We start from the raw sequence: 16,833 nt of genomic DNA on the forward strand, positions 1-16,833 counted from the left end.
GGGGGGGAGGGGTGTTCGTATGAGTCAGATCCAAGAACGTTCATCTCTTTCCCCTTCATTCTACCAATGCATCATTGTGTATTTAATGATTTCATCTTCACAAATGTGTTCTATTTAATGAGACATTTGTGCTGACATTGGTAGGAGTTATTAATAACAAGGCAATGTCATGGGCCTGTGGTTCAAATGTTGACCCAGGGAAATTTAGTTATATTCTTGGTATATTATATTTATAAAAGCCCTAGGCTCATGTGATGATTAAAACATGTTTTCACATAGTTTCCATTTTTACAGTCCCTATAATATAATTATTGATGTGACAAATAAAACAATCAGTATATCTTAAGTTGGCTTTTCCAGTGCTTTCCTAGTATTTGGGCTGTAGGGCTTCCTCTTTCCTGTTCCTCTATTATTAATTTTCCCTTTTTTCTTCCTCCTCCCTCTTTATTTGTACCACAGTTTGCCAATATACCGTTTTTGTTTGAAAACGGAATAAACTTAGAGAATAAAATGTGAGCAGAAACAATATTACAATATCCAGGCTTTGTCCTACTCATAAGGATAAATAGAGTAGCAGATATCTTCATAACCTATGACATTGAGCTTAAAATGCCACTAAACTCAGGAGTTAAATCTTAAAAATGCATTCAAGTATCTTAACTATTATCAAAAATGTATGTTATTTGTGTATCTGCAGATTCTCAAATCATCTCTGAATTCATACTGTCACTGTCCTTCCTTCTGGAGGGTGGCTACTTTTGTTCCCCATGGTCCCTGTGTGTGTTGTAAAGTAACCACCGCTCCAAGCTCAGTCCTGTGATGGACTACAATATCAATACAAATTAGTAAAACATGAGATTATTGTCCATCACATGAGCGAGCTTGGATTGGTGGCTTTTTTATAACACACACAGGGACCATGGGGATTCTGTGGTGCTGCTAATGCCTACGCTGAATTTTGCAGGTATTTGCTTAAAGCATCCATTAGCTTGCTTGTGGTGCTTTAACCCTGGAGGTGCTTGCTGAGTGCAGGCTGCTGCCACTTGTAGCTCTGCTACTAAAGCTTTAGCTGGATCCTACAGAAATGTGTTTGCTAAGTCTGTCAGGTTCAATCGTGTGCCTTAACTCTTTTGTTGCCTTTCATGTCAATATTTTTCACCTGTGGTTCCTCAGCGCTGTTAATGTCTTGCTTGCCATTATAAAGTTCCACTTTCAGTCTGTTTATCTGCCCTTTGGCCTCGCCACATTCCAAGGTGATTTTCCAAATATTATATCCAGTTACTGCTTTCTTTGTAACAAGGTTTCAAGTATTCCACTATTTGCAGCGACATCCTGCTGATTGTTCAGCATGCTCATACTCTGGCAGTCCACAGGAACATCTTAAGTTAGGCTCTGATCAAATTTAAAGGGATCACCAAGGGGGAAAACCAAGTGGTCTTAGTGTTTGGTTTGAGGCAGGTCAAGCCTCTATCCTATTCATTGGCGTCCAATTGTCTCAAGTTGACAGGATCAATTTAAATAGTGAAATTAGAGTTATAGGCTGCCTACGGCAGCTTAGTGAATAGACTCCTAAGTCTTCCAACAGGATTCTTCAGACAACAGAGAAAACATTCCCTGTGCCAGGGGATCAGGATGATTCCAAACTGAGGCTGATGAGCCCATTTAAACTGTCATCATCAATGTACCTATCCAGTGATAGTGTTAATAATGGATTCTTATGTGCGAATCACTTGAACAACCTCTTAGTCCAAGGTAAGTGACCATCCATTGGGGAAGAAAGTCTCCAGCATCTTGGAGTTCAGAGAGCCTTTCAGATCCAAGGAGCCTCCGTATTGGTTCAATGAACAACAGTATGATGTTTTTTCTATAGATTTAGTGTCTGCTCATAGATGTAGTAAATGGTTACTGCTGATGGAGGTACCTCCAATCATGAATTCAGCACTGAACGCACCAGAATTTCCTGGCTGACACTATAAGCCACAAAGCCCTGGACAACAATGAATGTTTTCTTATCCAGCAGTTTGCTATGGATCAGCAGCAAGTGGGTTATCCAGATTTCATCCTGATAGTAATCCCAAAGAGCACAGACTGCAGACACACCTTGTCAAGAGGCAGGAGTAGTGGCAGAGGTAGTGGATATTTTAATTCTTATGTGTTGAATTCAGTCCCAACGGTTTCAGGTTCCTAAATAGGACCCACAATTATCCAGGTAGGGTGATAGCAATCATTTGCCTGTGGCCCATATGTCCAGGTTTACCTCTCTTGTAGCCTCTGAACCTGGAATCTTCTAGTCATCCTAAAAATGCAGACCTTCTACAGCAGGTCCAAACACATCCAAAACTATCTTAAATGGCTTGGAGGTTGGATTACTTATCTTCAGTCATTGAGTGTTTGTTGAATGCTAGAGCACCTACTACAGTATATGCCACATGCTCTACAGTGTGGAATAATAAGTTCATAGACTTCACAAGCTCAAAAAGTTTTGTCTCTCTTCACCTTGCCATGACAGATATCTTGGACTTTCTTCAGGCAAGTAATATGCACTTGTGTGTCAGTACCCTCTGTCTGCATCCTCTGAGATACAATGGGCAGTTAATTATTTGATAGCGCAAGAATTCACTCTTCAGGCAAGTCGCTTCTTTTCCCTTAGGATTTACAAATAGTGCTGGATATGTTCTTCCTTCCTCGACTTCGTCTAGGTCAAACTTATTCAGTATGGACAGTAACATGTAAAACCACCTTATTGCTACTGATTCCCAGACAGAGTAATTCTAGATCTCTCTCCCAGCATCATCCAGTAGTTGGAGGATCCTTCTATCTAAATAGCACATCATTGCTGTCAATGTTCCAGAATAAAGTTTTGTTTCAGCTCATGCCCTAAATGTGACTGCTATGCTGAGGAAGTACATTGATGTTACCTTTTCTGCCAGGTCAACCTGTTCATCTTTCTGACAGTATCAGAAAAGGTCTCTCTGCATCCGCTAGGTCACATACATTGTGACTGGTCAAGAAGATGGAGCCACAGATTATTCTCTGGGTTCGCTTTTCCGAAGGATATCATCCTTATGGATAGAATTTAGTGGTGTACCTCCAAAGTTATTCTGGAAGGTAGTAACCTGGTCCATGTTCCTGTCACATTACAAGGTCTATCCAGGAGTGTTGTCCATGATAAATTTGGGTTCTGAATGTGTTTAACAGTTGTAGAAATAAATACGTATATCAGCATTACCCTCCCTGGTTGTGATCGGTATGTCCCATTCCTATGCTGCCATGTTGGAGTCAGGAAAACAGAAAATTGTAAACATTCCTTTCCTGACATCAATACATGGCAGCATATGGGACCCTCCCATGGCTCTCGCATTGAGTACTTGTTACGAGAATGGCTGACCTGGGAGGCATGTTTTAATTTATAGTATAACTGGTCTTGTGATTGGGCGGGGGCGGAGCTATACCCATTCATATGCTACCATCTATTTGCGTCAGGATAGGAAAATTACCAATAAGTAAGTATATTCATTAGAAGGATGTAGAATGATGGCATGGCTGCATTTCAGTAGATTGAAGAGATTCTTTGCATCTTCTGTTATGATCCCAATGTTCCCCTTACAGTTCCAGTTGCTGAACTCAACCACTAGTTTCCATTGTTGGTCAGACAAGGAATATAATGGTGACGTAACAGGAAACATTTCTTGCTTTTCATACTTCAAAACAATTTGAAGGGGTATGTTATGGCATATTTATACGTTGATAAGTGTTACTATATGCAGTATACAGGTAAGGGAAGATAGACATTATGGAGTTGATTTACTAAAGGCAAATCGGCTGTTTACTTTGCAGTGGAAATTTCCCTTGTGCTGTGAAATGTTTTAAAAATTCATTTTGCAAAGAATACCCACTCAAAAATAACAAAATTATTATTTTAAAATCATAACTAATACAATTAAATTATATGCACGCACATATTGGATGATAGAAGAAAAATCCCCTTGCAAAATGAACAGCCTATTTGCCTTTAGTAAAACATCTGTTATAACCAACACCCTGTATGTGCATTTTTTAATGTATTTTTACAGGGAATTTCCAGTGAATGTAAAAAATTGACACTAGCCATGTAATCCAGTTATTTGGTTCATAGCATGATGCAGTCTGCAATGTTCTTGACCCTTTCTTACATCTTGGAGAAACACACATTTGCAGCAGAACAACACTTAATGTATTACTACCACAAGTGGCCCTGAACTTTCTTTAACCACTTCCGGGCCGCAATACGTCTATAGACAGCGGCCCGCAGAAGTGGTTAAAATAAGAACACGGCTGAAGCAGCAGCTGTGTTCTTGGTATCATTTTTAACAGCCGGCGATGGCTGTTAATGTACAAGCATAAAGAGGACCTGTACAACCATAAAGATGAGCTGTCACACCCTATCTGCTTTTATGTAGGGGACTTGTTATCCCCCTATGTGATAGCAACAAAGTTAGTGTTAAAAAAAGAAATAAAGTGTTTACAAATTTAAAAAAATTAACTTAATATATAAGAAATATAAAAAAATGCAAAAACATATTTTTAAGTCCCCCGCCCCCACGTTCACACACATACACACGCAAACACGCGTCGATGCGCCTACGTGCGAAAACGACAATTGCGCTACACATGTTACATATCACTGTGAACGTCGGTGTGAGAGCAATAAGTCTAGAGCCATTAATCACTGTTAGCACTAAATTGATGAGCGGTAAAAGTGTTTAAAGTTGTACCTGTGGGAATTTTGGGGCATTTAAGTTTTTTGCGGCTTCACGGGCGATGCAATTTTAAGGCTTGACATGTTTGGTATCTATTTACCCGGCGTGACCCTGTCTTTCATATTTTACCAAAAAATTGGGTATTATGTTATGTTTCTGTGCACTAAATTTTAATTGAGTGTATTTTATCCTAAAAATACTGGTTTAATAAACATTTGCGCAAATATCGCGAGCCATAAAAAATTGCAGCTAGCATTTTTTTATTCTACAGTGCCTCTGCTTTCAGAACATGTATCAATGTTTGGGCGTTTGAAGCTTTTTTCTAGCCAAAAATGTATATTTTATCATGTGTGCGCAAATAGTAAGAAAATGCTCCGGTCAGCAAGTGGTTAAGCCTTTGCCAATGTATATTGGATGAGTTTACTGAAAGACGGTCAATGGTTTTATAGATTAAGAGTTTGCAGCATAAAAAAAATGTTACAGCTTGCAGCAAATAACCTTGCCTCTTTAAAACAAAGTAATATTTCATACCTTAGAATTAAAAATCAAAACATTTAAGCTGATCTCAAGTTTAATCAATCTCTGCACATATTCATCAATATTTGCTAAAACCCCCTTCCCTTTACCTGCCATAAAAGTGTCTGAACATCTATTGTTTCTCTTCATTGTAGCCTTAAAGGTGGATAAACCTCTGTTTTAGCCATTGCTTGAACTGCCTGTTGCCATACATAAGCTCAGTAGTAATAATGCTATTGACCACATGGTGGTACCCTTTAATCACTTCTCTTTTGACGTAAGCACTGCAGACATTCCAGAAATTGTGTTAAACTTAAGCCTTGTTTAAAAACTTAATCCGTGCTGCTGTTAGCGTATATATCGAATAACCACTAGTTTACCAGATTAGATAATTCATCAAATGTATTATTTTAAAATATTTAAAAAATGTAATTTGATTGCATAGGTAAATAAGTAAAATCACCCAGACAGGTCTTTTAATGTAGCCTGTTAATAATATTGTAGTGAAAATATGAACTGTACATACAACCTCAAAGTGTAGTTTATGTTGTTCCAATGCCTGAAATAGAATATTGAAGAATATTGATAAGTGAGAACAAAGAACAATAATGACAATATGCAGTGTGGTAAGTCTTAGCATGCCCATATTAATTTTCACCATTCAGTACATCACAGCCACCATGAAAAATGAATGAAATATGGTTGCTATGAGTTACTGCACTTTGCACTTATTGAAAAATCCTGTATGAGCTATAAGAACAGATTGAATTGCTCATCATATTCTGCATTCTTGTAAATGTCTTTGCTAGTATTATTTACGCCGGAACAGTATGTTCGAAGCATATTGTCTAGGGAGGATCTTGGTGGTCTACCTACGTAACTGTGGTGTTCGTACGTCATTTTCTGTAAATGAAGAGGGAAAAAAAGGAATAGACAGGAAAAAGCAATATTTAATGTCTAAAATGCCTAATGGGGGATTTCCCCAAAGAGTCCCATGCAAAATCAACAGTTAATCTATTATTCCCCTGTTATCCAGCTATGTGCCTAAATAAAAAATCACTGACATTAAATAGTATTTTATTGTATATCGTGTCTTTTAAGCAATGCTACGTTTTATTGTATTAAACACAAAGCTTTCTTTATAACAAGTAAACAATTCCAAGAGTGGATAAAAAGAGTATTTTTTCATCTGTACAGATGGTTTGATCATGTCTTAGAAATTATTCAGATCACAGTGCTTTTAACCAGAAGCTATTCCTTTTCAGCACTACCACCACACGAACAGCTCCTTTAATTAAACCCACTGAGATTTTCAAGCCATAAGTGAAATCTGTCAATTATTATCTCATTTAAAAAAAATTAAGCATTTAAGGAAACTCTGGAGATCCTTATACTGCTTTAGCAGATCTGTGATTTTCACTTAATTGTTCCTGCGTGTTCTCGTATGTATTTGAAGCACACACATATAACTCCAGCTGTAGTATACAATAATGTAATTAATCACTTCAGAAACATCTCCTACAACCTTCAATGCTTTTCTGAATTTCACTTTTTTTTTGTAATGTACAATGAAAACTGCATTCTTCTGTCACCTGTGCTGTCAGAAATAATTAACTGCTAAATTTTGGCAAAGAAGAAAAAAAAAACCCACAAATGTGGCTGAAATAAAGGTAATCTGTATGTCAGAATATTTATAAGAAAACTTGACTGTGATCGGATCATCTGTGAGGAAAGATGAGAATTGCTATTATGTTCCTAGAGGAATTGGCCTGATGACGTCTTTTCTGATACCGGATCATTACGTGACTTACACTCTGAAAAAAAGGGAAGCTGTTTGATCCATGGATAAAAATGCGAGCGCCACCGAATCACGAACAATAGCTGGTATTTAAAGGTAATATGCAGACAAACGTTGACAAAGCAGGCTCTTCCTAAAGTGAAGTTTGCAGCAAATATCTTTTCTTGGTGCCTGTGTGTGTATATATATATAAATATATGTATATACATACAAGAACGGAGGGCTGGTCAACTTGAATTGCAGCACAAGAAGGAGAAGAAGAAAGCATCTAGAGAAACGCCTCAGGAGAAGTATCTTAGAGAAGATCTGATCTCATTGTTAGCATCTCAGTCCAAGACTCATAACAGGCTGCACCAGGCTCTCCTGCCTCCCTGGCTTACTGCTTTTATATCTCACTCGTATTTATTTACCAACAGCAACAGATTCTTGTTTTTGTGTTTCTTTCAGTTACTTTTCCAGCTAGGGAGGTTGCATTTTATCCTTGATTTTGCTGTTCCTCTGCTCTTTTTCTTTACTTATCTGGAATTGAGCTTTGTTTTTTCCCTTGGAACTGTTGCTTGATTCAAACTTTTAATCAGAATAGCAGTCAGTCTTCATGTCCTCCTAACCTGTCAGACAAGGCAATGCAGACCACATTCTAAGACCCTACGGAAACTTGAAACACTTGGCTTTAACTTGGAACCCAATTCATCACGTTTTGTTTTTCTGTAACACAGTGGAATTTTTCTTTTATATGGTAAGAATCGTGCATGCTTTCAAATATTTATTACTTGGATAGAATCAGCAATTTGATAAAGATTTTTTAATAACCATAAGATATGTTAATCAGAGAATTGTGTATATTAGGTAAATATTATGCTTGCCCTATTTGAATATGCATTGATCTAATTGAGGTTAAATTGCACATCGATCTGAGTTAATGAGAAGAGCTTGTTGAAAGTGTTTCCTCCACTTCTCTCACCCACAGAATGACAATGTGCAGGAAAGCACTGCTTGTCTGGCTATTGGTGTACGGAATAATGCACTGCACTGTCCACTCCTCACCTACGGCACTCAAGTACCCAGCACTTAGGTATGTATAAGACTAGAGGCAATAACGGTCATGAAAAACCTGCAATTATCTGAACAACCATATTTGTGTAGGTCTAAGGTAGGTCTTAGGTGCACACAATCTCTACTGCTTTAGTGAATTGACAAGCTGAGTTTTCTATTATTTTTCCTACTCTGCACAATGTATGGCAGTTTCTAAATTACTACAGTGAAGCCTCTGTATAGGTGTGAGATAGTGTAAGACAGTAGCTTGCAGTTAACCCCTTGTTCACTGTTTCCTCATTTGCAGCCCGTTAATTTAACTGTTTTGCAAATGAGACTGAATGAGATTTCGACATGGGGGTATCCACATGCTGCTAAGCAATTAAAACATCAAGTGAAATTGATCTGTTAGTTTTCAGTCCTCAATTAGATAGCAGTCTAAACTGTTCTAAAAATCCTATTCTTAGTTCTCATGCATATCCCTACATTGTATACGTGTGTTGTGTTATTTATACAATAGAACCCTACACAAATCTTAACGCTCTAGCTCTTATATATGTATAATACAGGATTTTACATTTTGGCAGGAGTTGTGATATCTGCATGTAATATCAGTGATCATACCTCTTTAAAAGACAAACTACAGGAGCCGGGAAAGCTCCCAGTGCTTCCTCCATCTCGTACTTGCTAGCTCTGCCCGATACAGAAAGCTGCAGTGCTGCTATTGTGCTGTAGGAATTAATCAGATGACAGCATGTTTAGAATATATTGACGTTGCCAGTAAAACAGTTGTCCTGATCAGTTAAATGTTCATGTATTTTCTTTCTCCTGGATCTGAATTAACTTGCTCTAGATTCAGAACAATATGATAAGTTCATGGTCTTGACACTGCAATGTATTTATTATACAAACAGTATTGTACAGATTATTCACCCCAATGTTTACATTGAATTTGGCCAATAGTATATAATGAAAAATTTAATACTCCAGATACCAAAGGCACCTCAAGTATCACCAATGTTATAAATGGGACTGTGTTACGAATGAATGAAAGGATTCAGCTGGTCTTAGTGCTGATCAGCATGGTTAGATATAGTAATACACATTGCAACTTATATCCTAGTAGACATATAGAATTGTAGGCTCTTAAATTAAACTGTTCCTTATGGCACACATAGGTTTAAAAAAAGCTACATATCTTTCTATAAATAGCATCAGTTTTAGCAGAAAATTACTTTATTAAAAATTATTTTTCTTCTTTTCCTTTCCATGAGGGAGAAAATATAACTTAATTGTTGCTTTTGTTTAAATAATCACCGTTTTTATTGCTTTTGTCAGTCATGGCTTTAGTTTTCCTTTGATTTATCCCACAATCCAATTAATATACTTATAAATAATTCATTGTTTGCTCTTGAAATTGCTCACACCTTTCGACAAAAAAATTTTGACATTTTACAATACAAAACAATATTTATACACTGTAGTTTTCTCATTGTTGTGCAGCTCTACATGAGAATTGTGCTTGAAAAGAATTTCTATACTTGTTGCTGGTGCATGACTCCTATCATCCATTTAGAGAGAATTATGGAAGTTGCAGTTTAAGAAGAGGCAAGAGGCCAAAACACAGTCTATGTTTGTTATGGTTAATGAGAGCAGTAATCATAGCTTGTTTGGGTGTGTATCATGTTCTCCCTCTTTGGCTATGTTAATTTATATAATTCCCAAGATCATTTGTCTATGGTGCTGAGAATCTGACACAGCTAAACTGTGATCCAGATTTAGCAAGAGTAAAACACTTTCGAAACATCTATTATTAATAACGCTGCCAGAGCAAACTGACAAAAATAGCTAACGGTGACCTACATCCCAACTGATACAAAGTAAAAAAAAAATCTTGAGGAGGATCTTGGCATGAAAGCAAACGAACCCGTCAAAGTCAGGACCCAGTCTGTCCAAATATACCCCTCCTACTGTAGGGAGAAGCTAGGTAATGATACTGCTAAGTATTTTCAGTGCTTGGTGGCCAATGCTTAGTGCTCAAATCTCCCCCCTTCCTCTCCTCCACCTCCTCCCTGCTCCCAGTTCCCTGTACTAATGATTGTAGGATTTGGCAGCTAGCTCTGGCCCAGCCCCAACCTCAGGTCAGCTCACAGATGGGCTGCTCTTGTTATTTCTCTCACGCCCACCTACAGATTGATAGGGTCTCAGGGGGTCTTTTTCCATCAGCGTCTGGCATCTCATCATTGAACAATATTCAAAGAAAAAAGACCAGTAATGTAGACACTAGAAATGAACCTTTGCCAGGGATTACATTGCTCTGAAAGCCACTGATCAAGTCATTATGCATTTTTTGATTAATTAAGAGGCTTACAATTCATTCTGCTTTCTCTTTTTTTTTTCTTTGCTCATAAGGCTTGAAGATGAAGTATATGATGAGGACGGCAACACTCTACCAGACTTTGCGTTTGATAACAATCCGATTGGCATCGGAAATCCAGCCTCGGTCTTTGACGATATGTACTCGTTTTATTACCCAGCGGAAAAAAGGTGAATTACGATTTTTTTCCCTAAAAAAACCTAAAGCATAGTTAAACTGATTTGTTTTATAGATGCAAATAACTGAATACAATCTGCAAACACAATAATGCTGTTTCTGTCTCATGAGAGACCATACTGAAAGTTCTGCAATGCATCCAAATTATTTAGCAGGAGAAGTATATTCAAAGAGAGAAATGGAAATTTATGGAAATGAAAAACAAGCAGTGCTAATCAGGTGGCATCTTGCAATTAAGTAGTATTCTGGGAAATAACAAAACTATATGTGTATATTAATGCAAGAGAACATTGTGATATAGTGATGAGAGATGGAGGGGAGGGATGTTTCAGGCAGAACATGTGAATGAGAGTAAAACATGACCCTGTGACAAGTCAGCCTAGGGATAATCAGGAAGCTATAATGGGCAGCTACACCCACCCCTCCCTGTACACACACACATACACACATTCCATTGAGAAATGCTTCTTTCTTGAAAACAACACATGTTGATGTCAGATTTCCAGGAATCATCTTTCCTTTTTTATTTTTTTTTCTTTACTGTTAGACATGCTGATGATCTATTAAACAAAGCCTATAGGAATTTACTGGGGCAATTGTCTGCGAGGAAATACCTGCATACTCTGATGGCCAAACGCTTAGGGTAAGGTTGTGCTCTTAAAACGTAGAATGTATCAAGATCCTGAAAAAAAAGCCACAAACATGACTCTAGGATAACACTTTAGGCCTATTTAATAAACTAGTGAAGAGGCACAAAGGGCAGTAACCCATAGCAACCAATCAGAATTCCATACTGATTCGTTGCACTTTTTGTCCTATTAAATAAAGACCACTGTGACTACTATTTAGGACAAAAAGATCTGCTTGCTAAAGGGAATCCTAACCAGTATGTGCTGGAAAGCATCACCCAGCATCCATTTCTAATTTATGGAGTTTAAATGTCACGATATTTATTTTTATCATCTGCTTCCATTCAGTAAGACTTCACAGCTTCACCCCAGAAATTCAATTATAGTAGTCTGTATTATTTATTCCACTTGGCTCTGCATTTAAATTCCTGGCGGTTGGATCACTACCCTTTTATTGTCCAATATGTCAGCATTCTGCCGATGGAATAAGCAGCACGTTGTGTACCTTTCTGCAGCATAGATTTCTGGGTTGGGTAACATTTTAATAACACTCAGGGGAAGGCCATGCTTCATACTTATGAATAATTCATGTGATGAATATATTGTCTCAAAACTGTCATCTTAAATTATCCAACCTTTTCGTCACCCTATGTGGATTCCTTTTAGTTAGTAAAACCTGTGACTTCATGTGTAGGAGCTGTTACATGCGTTGATTTTGTTAATTTCTCCCTTAAATTACCAATGGATGCAGTGCAAACTAAGAGTCTAATTTAAAAATCTCCACAGAAAAAGAAACACACACGAAAAAAATAAAATGGCAACAGAGTAGGAATGCAGTTGCTTTTAAAATGGCGATTTGTATTGATAACTATTTAGGGCCTCCATATTTAACTGGCTAATGACGCACATGTCAGGAAAGCTATTACAAATGCAGGAGGGCTGGGCTCATGTGTAGCACATCTGTGAAGTTTGCAGAGAAGCCATTCCTCTTGTAGAAGGCTTGCCTGACAATGTCACTCGCCTGTTTGGCTTTAGGTATGATATATCTATGTTTTCCTTAACAGCAATGACTCACTGCTTAGTTAACTGCAAAATAACAATGTCTGCCATTCAGGAGACACTAAGAGGCCATCCCAGACCTTGTCCCAATCACTACTTCCATGTGCTGCCACACATTTCACAAGATGAGCATAACTCTTTTCATGCTGTTGACAGCGATTCTCTAGAGGCAATTATGGTAGCAAAAGGCAGGACAGCCCTGTAGTGATTGGTAATGAGACAGAGGCCTTTGGGAATTGTCTAACATGAGGATCAAGGCACAAGGTTGCCTAATGGAGCCTGGGTAGACACCGTGGCAGATGTTTGTACCCTTTGTTCAGGATTTACACAGCAATAATTGGCTTTGGCATTAAGATATTTTTCTTGTTTTTTGCCTCCTGAAAGTGATAAGACTTAATTATAAAAAAAGCATACTGCTGATGTTGTGACACAAGAATATAACGCTGTACATTTATGCATTCTGGTGCCAGAGGTGATAAAATAGAATCCTTTTATAATAATTTATGGCCTCTGTGTTCCAAGGCGAGACGGTTCATTGTCAGATGCATCTGTTTTAGGCCAAAATAAATCAGCTTTGGGGGGGATAAATCACATCCTAAACATGATGTATGCAGCAAATTACTTAACAAACCTAGTTTTCTTGCTCATGTTTAGGCATGAATGAACTGCTAACAAATAACAGACAATAGGGTTGATTTACTAAAGACAAATAGGCTGTTTACTTTTCATCATACAATTCCCTTTTTCAAAAAAGGGAATTGTATGATGCCAAGGAATTTGCCCTTAGCTTAGTGAGAGTGGTGAAAATTCACTTTGCAAAGAATATCCAATTACGTGCAAGCAAATGAAAAAAATAATATACTGTATTTTTTCTTGCACCTCATTTACTATGCTAACGGAAAATTCCCTTGAAAAGTAAACAGCCTTTTTTGCCTTTAGTAAATCCACCCCAATATCTCAAACAAAGAGCATAAAAAACATTTATCATCTTCAATACAAGATAGGGTATTTAGATATTTTAGTATATGTAAAACATTTCATAGTACAAAACCAGTCTGCCCAAGTCTGCCCAGTGAAATATACAGTGAATGTTACAGTAATTACGTACTTGGTATACTAAGGCACAGATTTTCTGGGAGGGTTGGCAGACAGGTGACAGCTGTAGACATATTAAAAAAAGGTTTGAGGGCAAGCATCCTGCACCTTGTTAATACATTGGAATTAATCTAGCAACCATGGGATATGCACCTGAGCTCAATAAGCAAAAAGTTAATATTGCTTAAGATAAAGTCACATCAAGGGGTATATATTTAGCTTTGAATGTGACATTCACTGCAGGTTAATTTTTCTGGTATATATGTTTTTGATTACAAGGATTTATTCACCTTCAGTGAATAGGGTGAATGCCACATTCACTGCTTTATAAACATGTCCCTTAGTATTGTTATTAAATTCTGCTTTTGTTTAATGTTATGTGACACATAAAAAAATAACAGAAAATAAACTCATAAAGATTGTTTATTTCATATACCTAATTGATAGCTACTTTTCAGCTGCCAGTAACCTATCAGCTTTGTTCATGTTATCAAATCAAGTGTAATGTCTGACTACCTACATGGGTTAATGCATAGATTGCAACATAGTACACATTAGTAAATTAGTTCAAATGACCTTAGCAACTCTTTAAATCTATAGAAAATAACATTTTAGTTCATCTAGACTTACAAAGCTTCATGTAGAGGTCACTTTTGCGAACTCTGGTAGCAGAGTGGCATTTAGAACTCTTAACTGACACCACTGTGGGTAATGTTAGATAAATGTGTTAGTGTTCACTACCTCTGTGGTCTCGATTTTTATTTATGAAAGTTCCTCTGGGATAAAAAAAATCACCGACAGGCCAAAGTGCCAAATTATACCAATAATTTTAAGCTTCCACTCTTCATCTCTCATTTTTCAAGAGAATGTTTGAATCTGATTAGTTTATTTGAGGCAATGGATTGTCTAAGACAACTGTTGATAAATAAGCTTGATATGTATCCATGTCTTAGGCTTTTAATGTTGTAATTCCCTGTTGTAAAAGACTAATGCTAATCCACTCAGTCATCCTACAGCCTTTCCTACATTTTGGGACACCCTTAGAGCCTTGAATAGTTGAGCTGGTAGTGTTAACTACAGTGCAGATAGAGTTGGTTGCAGGAGGACTAGTGGCTTTGTAAGATTTTGTATCACATGCATCTACTTCATGTCATCCCAAAAACAGTTGAGTTGTGTTTTTAAAGTACTTGGCAGTCCATGAACTTTGCAGTTTTAGGAGTGCATGGTATGACATGTTCCATATGTAGGCCTTAGTATATTCAGTATAGAGTTAATGTGGGCAGATACAGCTGGTTGGATGCAGTGTAGAGAGATATTACTGTAGTTTGCAACTCTTGCTTTTTGCCATTGCAGTGCAGTGAGTAGCAGCCTGGAAGATGACTCGGAACCCCTATCAAAACGACATTCAGATGGCATCTTCACTGACAGCTACAGCCGCTACAGAAAACAAATGGCTGTCAAGAAATACTTGGCAGCAGTCCTGGGGAAAAGGTATAAACAAAGAATTAAAAATAAAGGACGACGAGTAGCATACTTGTAGCGATGAGCAACCAGCCACCCTGTGTGTACAGCCCCAACAAAATGAAAAAAACAAAACAAAAAAAGTCATCTCCAAACTGACTGAACAATCATCGCTCCTGTGTTATCTACAAACATGTATTTATGTATGAAGTAAAGCCATTAAATGAATATTTTGATAATAATATTGTTTTTCTTTTGTATAAAAGCACTAAATTCTCACCTGCTGTTTATGTTTTTTATAGAAAAAGAAATAGAGAAAAAAAGACAATCATTGTTTTGAATATTTTGCTCCTATTTTTGTAACTTGAAATTAAATGGATAGTATTTTTATCCACAACAGGGTTGAGAATGTTAATTTTAACCTTTTGCTGATGGTCAGATGTTGATGACCTAGTGAACCTAGTACAAGGGTTTATAAGGATTTGGGAGAATCACTGAAAGAGACTGGAGATTCTACCCTTCGTGAGTCCTAGCACAGACCCTTATAAGCTTTCTAGGGCACTGTTCCTCTGCTTAAATTAACCAAATGTGGTGCTGTCTTTAATTTCACATTTTTATGTATTTATGTCTCCTAAATAGTCCCCTAATAACCCAACAGCTCTACCAAATTTATGGACTCCTTTTGAAATACTTTTTTTAATGGAGTTCCAAACCCCAATGAAATTGTCAATATTCTTACTGATTGGATTGGGCCACATAGCAAAGAAATCCTGGCAACATGTACCTGATGGTTCAGTGACAGCGAGCTGTAACCTATAAAGTTGAAGCAAATGAGATAATGTGGTGTTGTCGATTAGCAAATAAACCAGTGTAACCTCAGATGTGACTGGTTGGTTTGGACAACTCCTCTGTAATGAAAGGCTAATATGAAAGCTGGAAATAGGTACAGCGCAGTCTAAAGGAACTGCCCAAAATGAAGTACACGGTTGTGGACCTGTCAACAGAGTTGGGAAGTAATGAACAAACTACTTTTTGAATGGGTCCATTACCTCACTGACAATGGGCAGCTTGGTATTGGAACGTGATACAAAGTATAATGTGTTTCTCTCCAGTGCTGTCCATGCTTCTCATCCTGTGAATCTACCAAAATATTTCTTCAGCTCTAACTTAGATTTCTTTCTTTTGCTGTCTTTTGTGGGGTTTTGCCTCTTTCACCCCTCTCTTTCACCATTTTAGTACTGTCATCCCTTGACTCATTTATTTCAAATATTGTGACAAAAAAGTGTTATGTTTATGCAAATTCTTGTAAAGATAGGATCCCCTGTTGTAGCTACTACTAAATAATTATGCACTACTACTAAAGTTTTGTTCCTTGTTTTTTGAGTCTTTAAAAGGTAAAATGTATTTTTCTACATTATGGCTTATTGCTTAGTAAAAGTTATTTCATAAAACCACATTTTGTCGTATATATATATATATATATATATAGATATATATTGATATATATATATATATAGATATATATCTATATATATATATCTATATCTATATATATAAACATGTAGTATTCACAAGCATTTTCGGTTTTAAAAAACACAAAAAAACTGAGGTCTAAAGCGACATGCTTTGTATCATTCCCATCATGATCATGCTTTTGTCGATATACATGCCTAGAGAGTGTAAATACTTTTTTTCTTTTGACTTAAAATGACATAAAGAGAAAACTTCATCTGAGTCACCAATGTCTAAATGAAGAACAGGAACACTAGAGAAAGTGTAACAAATCTTTCAGCTTTTTCTTCCTTCGAGTCTGATCAGAAGATGATGAAACAAAGGAGCTAGACTTGAGTTCCCCCATAGTGGCTCAGCACTGCCAGCTGATCCTATTGCCAGCAGTAGAATTGCACATGGGAATTCATTCTGCACCCAAGTCCTGTGCATGACATCAGT

The 16,833-nt window shown here is 37.2% G+C and overlaps 1 protein-coding gene and 1 long non-coding RNA gene across 3 annotated transcripts in view; one reads left to right on the forward strand and one right to left on the reverse strand.

Annotated features, from left to right (window-relative positions):
* LOC108784978 overlaps positions 1-16,396 on the reverse strand; it is a 20,126-nt gene extending 3,730 nt beyond the window's left edge. The window contains exons 1-2 of the long non-coding RNA XR_001941105.1: positions 15,575-16,396; positions 4,163-4,167 (exon numbers count right to left, since the gene is read on the reverse strand). This is a non-coding gene — a long non-coding RNA (uncharacterized LOC108784978). The remainder of the gene's footprint in view (positions 1-4,162; positions 4,168-15,574) is intronic.
* On the forward strand, positions 7,036-15,093 carry ADCYAP1 (adenylate cyclase activating polypeptide 1). Of its 2 annotated transcripts, XM_018553923.1 has the most exons (5): positions 7,052-7,789; positions 8,021-8,125; positions 10,498-10,632; positions 11,187-11,282; positions 14,776-15,093. In XM_018553923.1, the coding sequence occupies exons 2-5, from the start codon at positions 8,022-8,024 to the stop codon at positions 14,960-14,962; spliced, it is 522 nt and encodes a 173-aa protein (XP_018409425.1). In that variant the 5' UTR covers positions 7,052-7,789; position 8,021; the 3' UTR covers positions 14,963-15,093. The 2 variants fall into 2 exon arrangements, with proteins under 2 accessions (XP_018409433.1, XP_018409425.1); XM_018553931.1 differs by lacking the exon at positions 11,187-11,282 and having other exon boundaries at positions 7,036-7,789.
* Positions 16,397-16,833: the final 437 nt, after the last annotated feature.

Source organism: Nanorana parkeri, unplaced genomic scaffold, assembly GCF_000935625.1.
Source record: "Nanorana parkeri isolate BGI_ZX_2015 unplaced genomic scaffold, ASM93562v1 scaffold7, whole genome shotgun sequence".
NCBI classification, from domain to species: Eukaryota; Metazoa; Chordata; class Amphibia; order Anura; family Dicroglossidae; genus Nanorana; species Nanorana parkeri.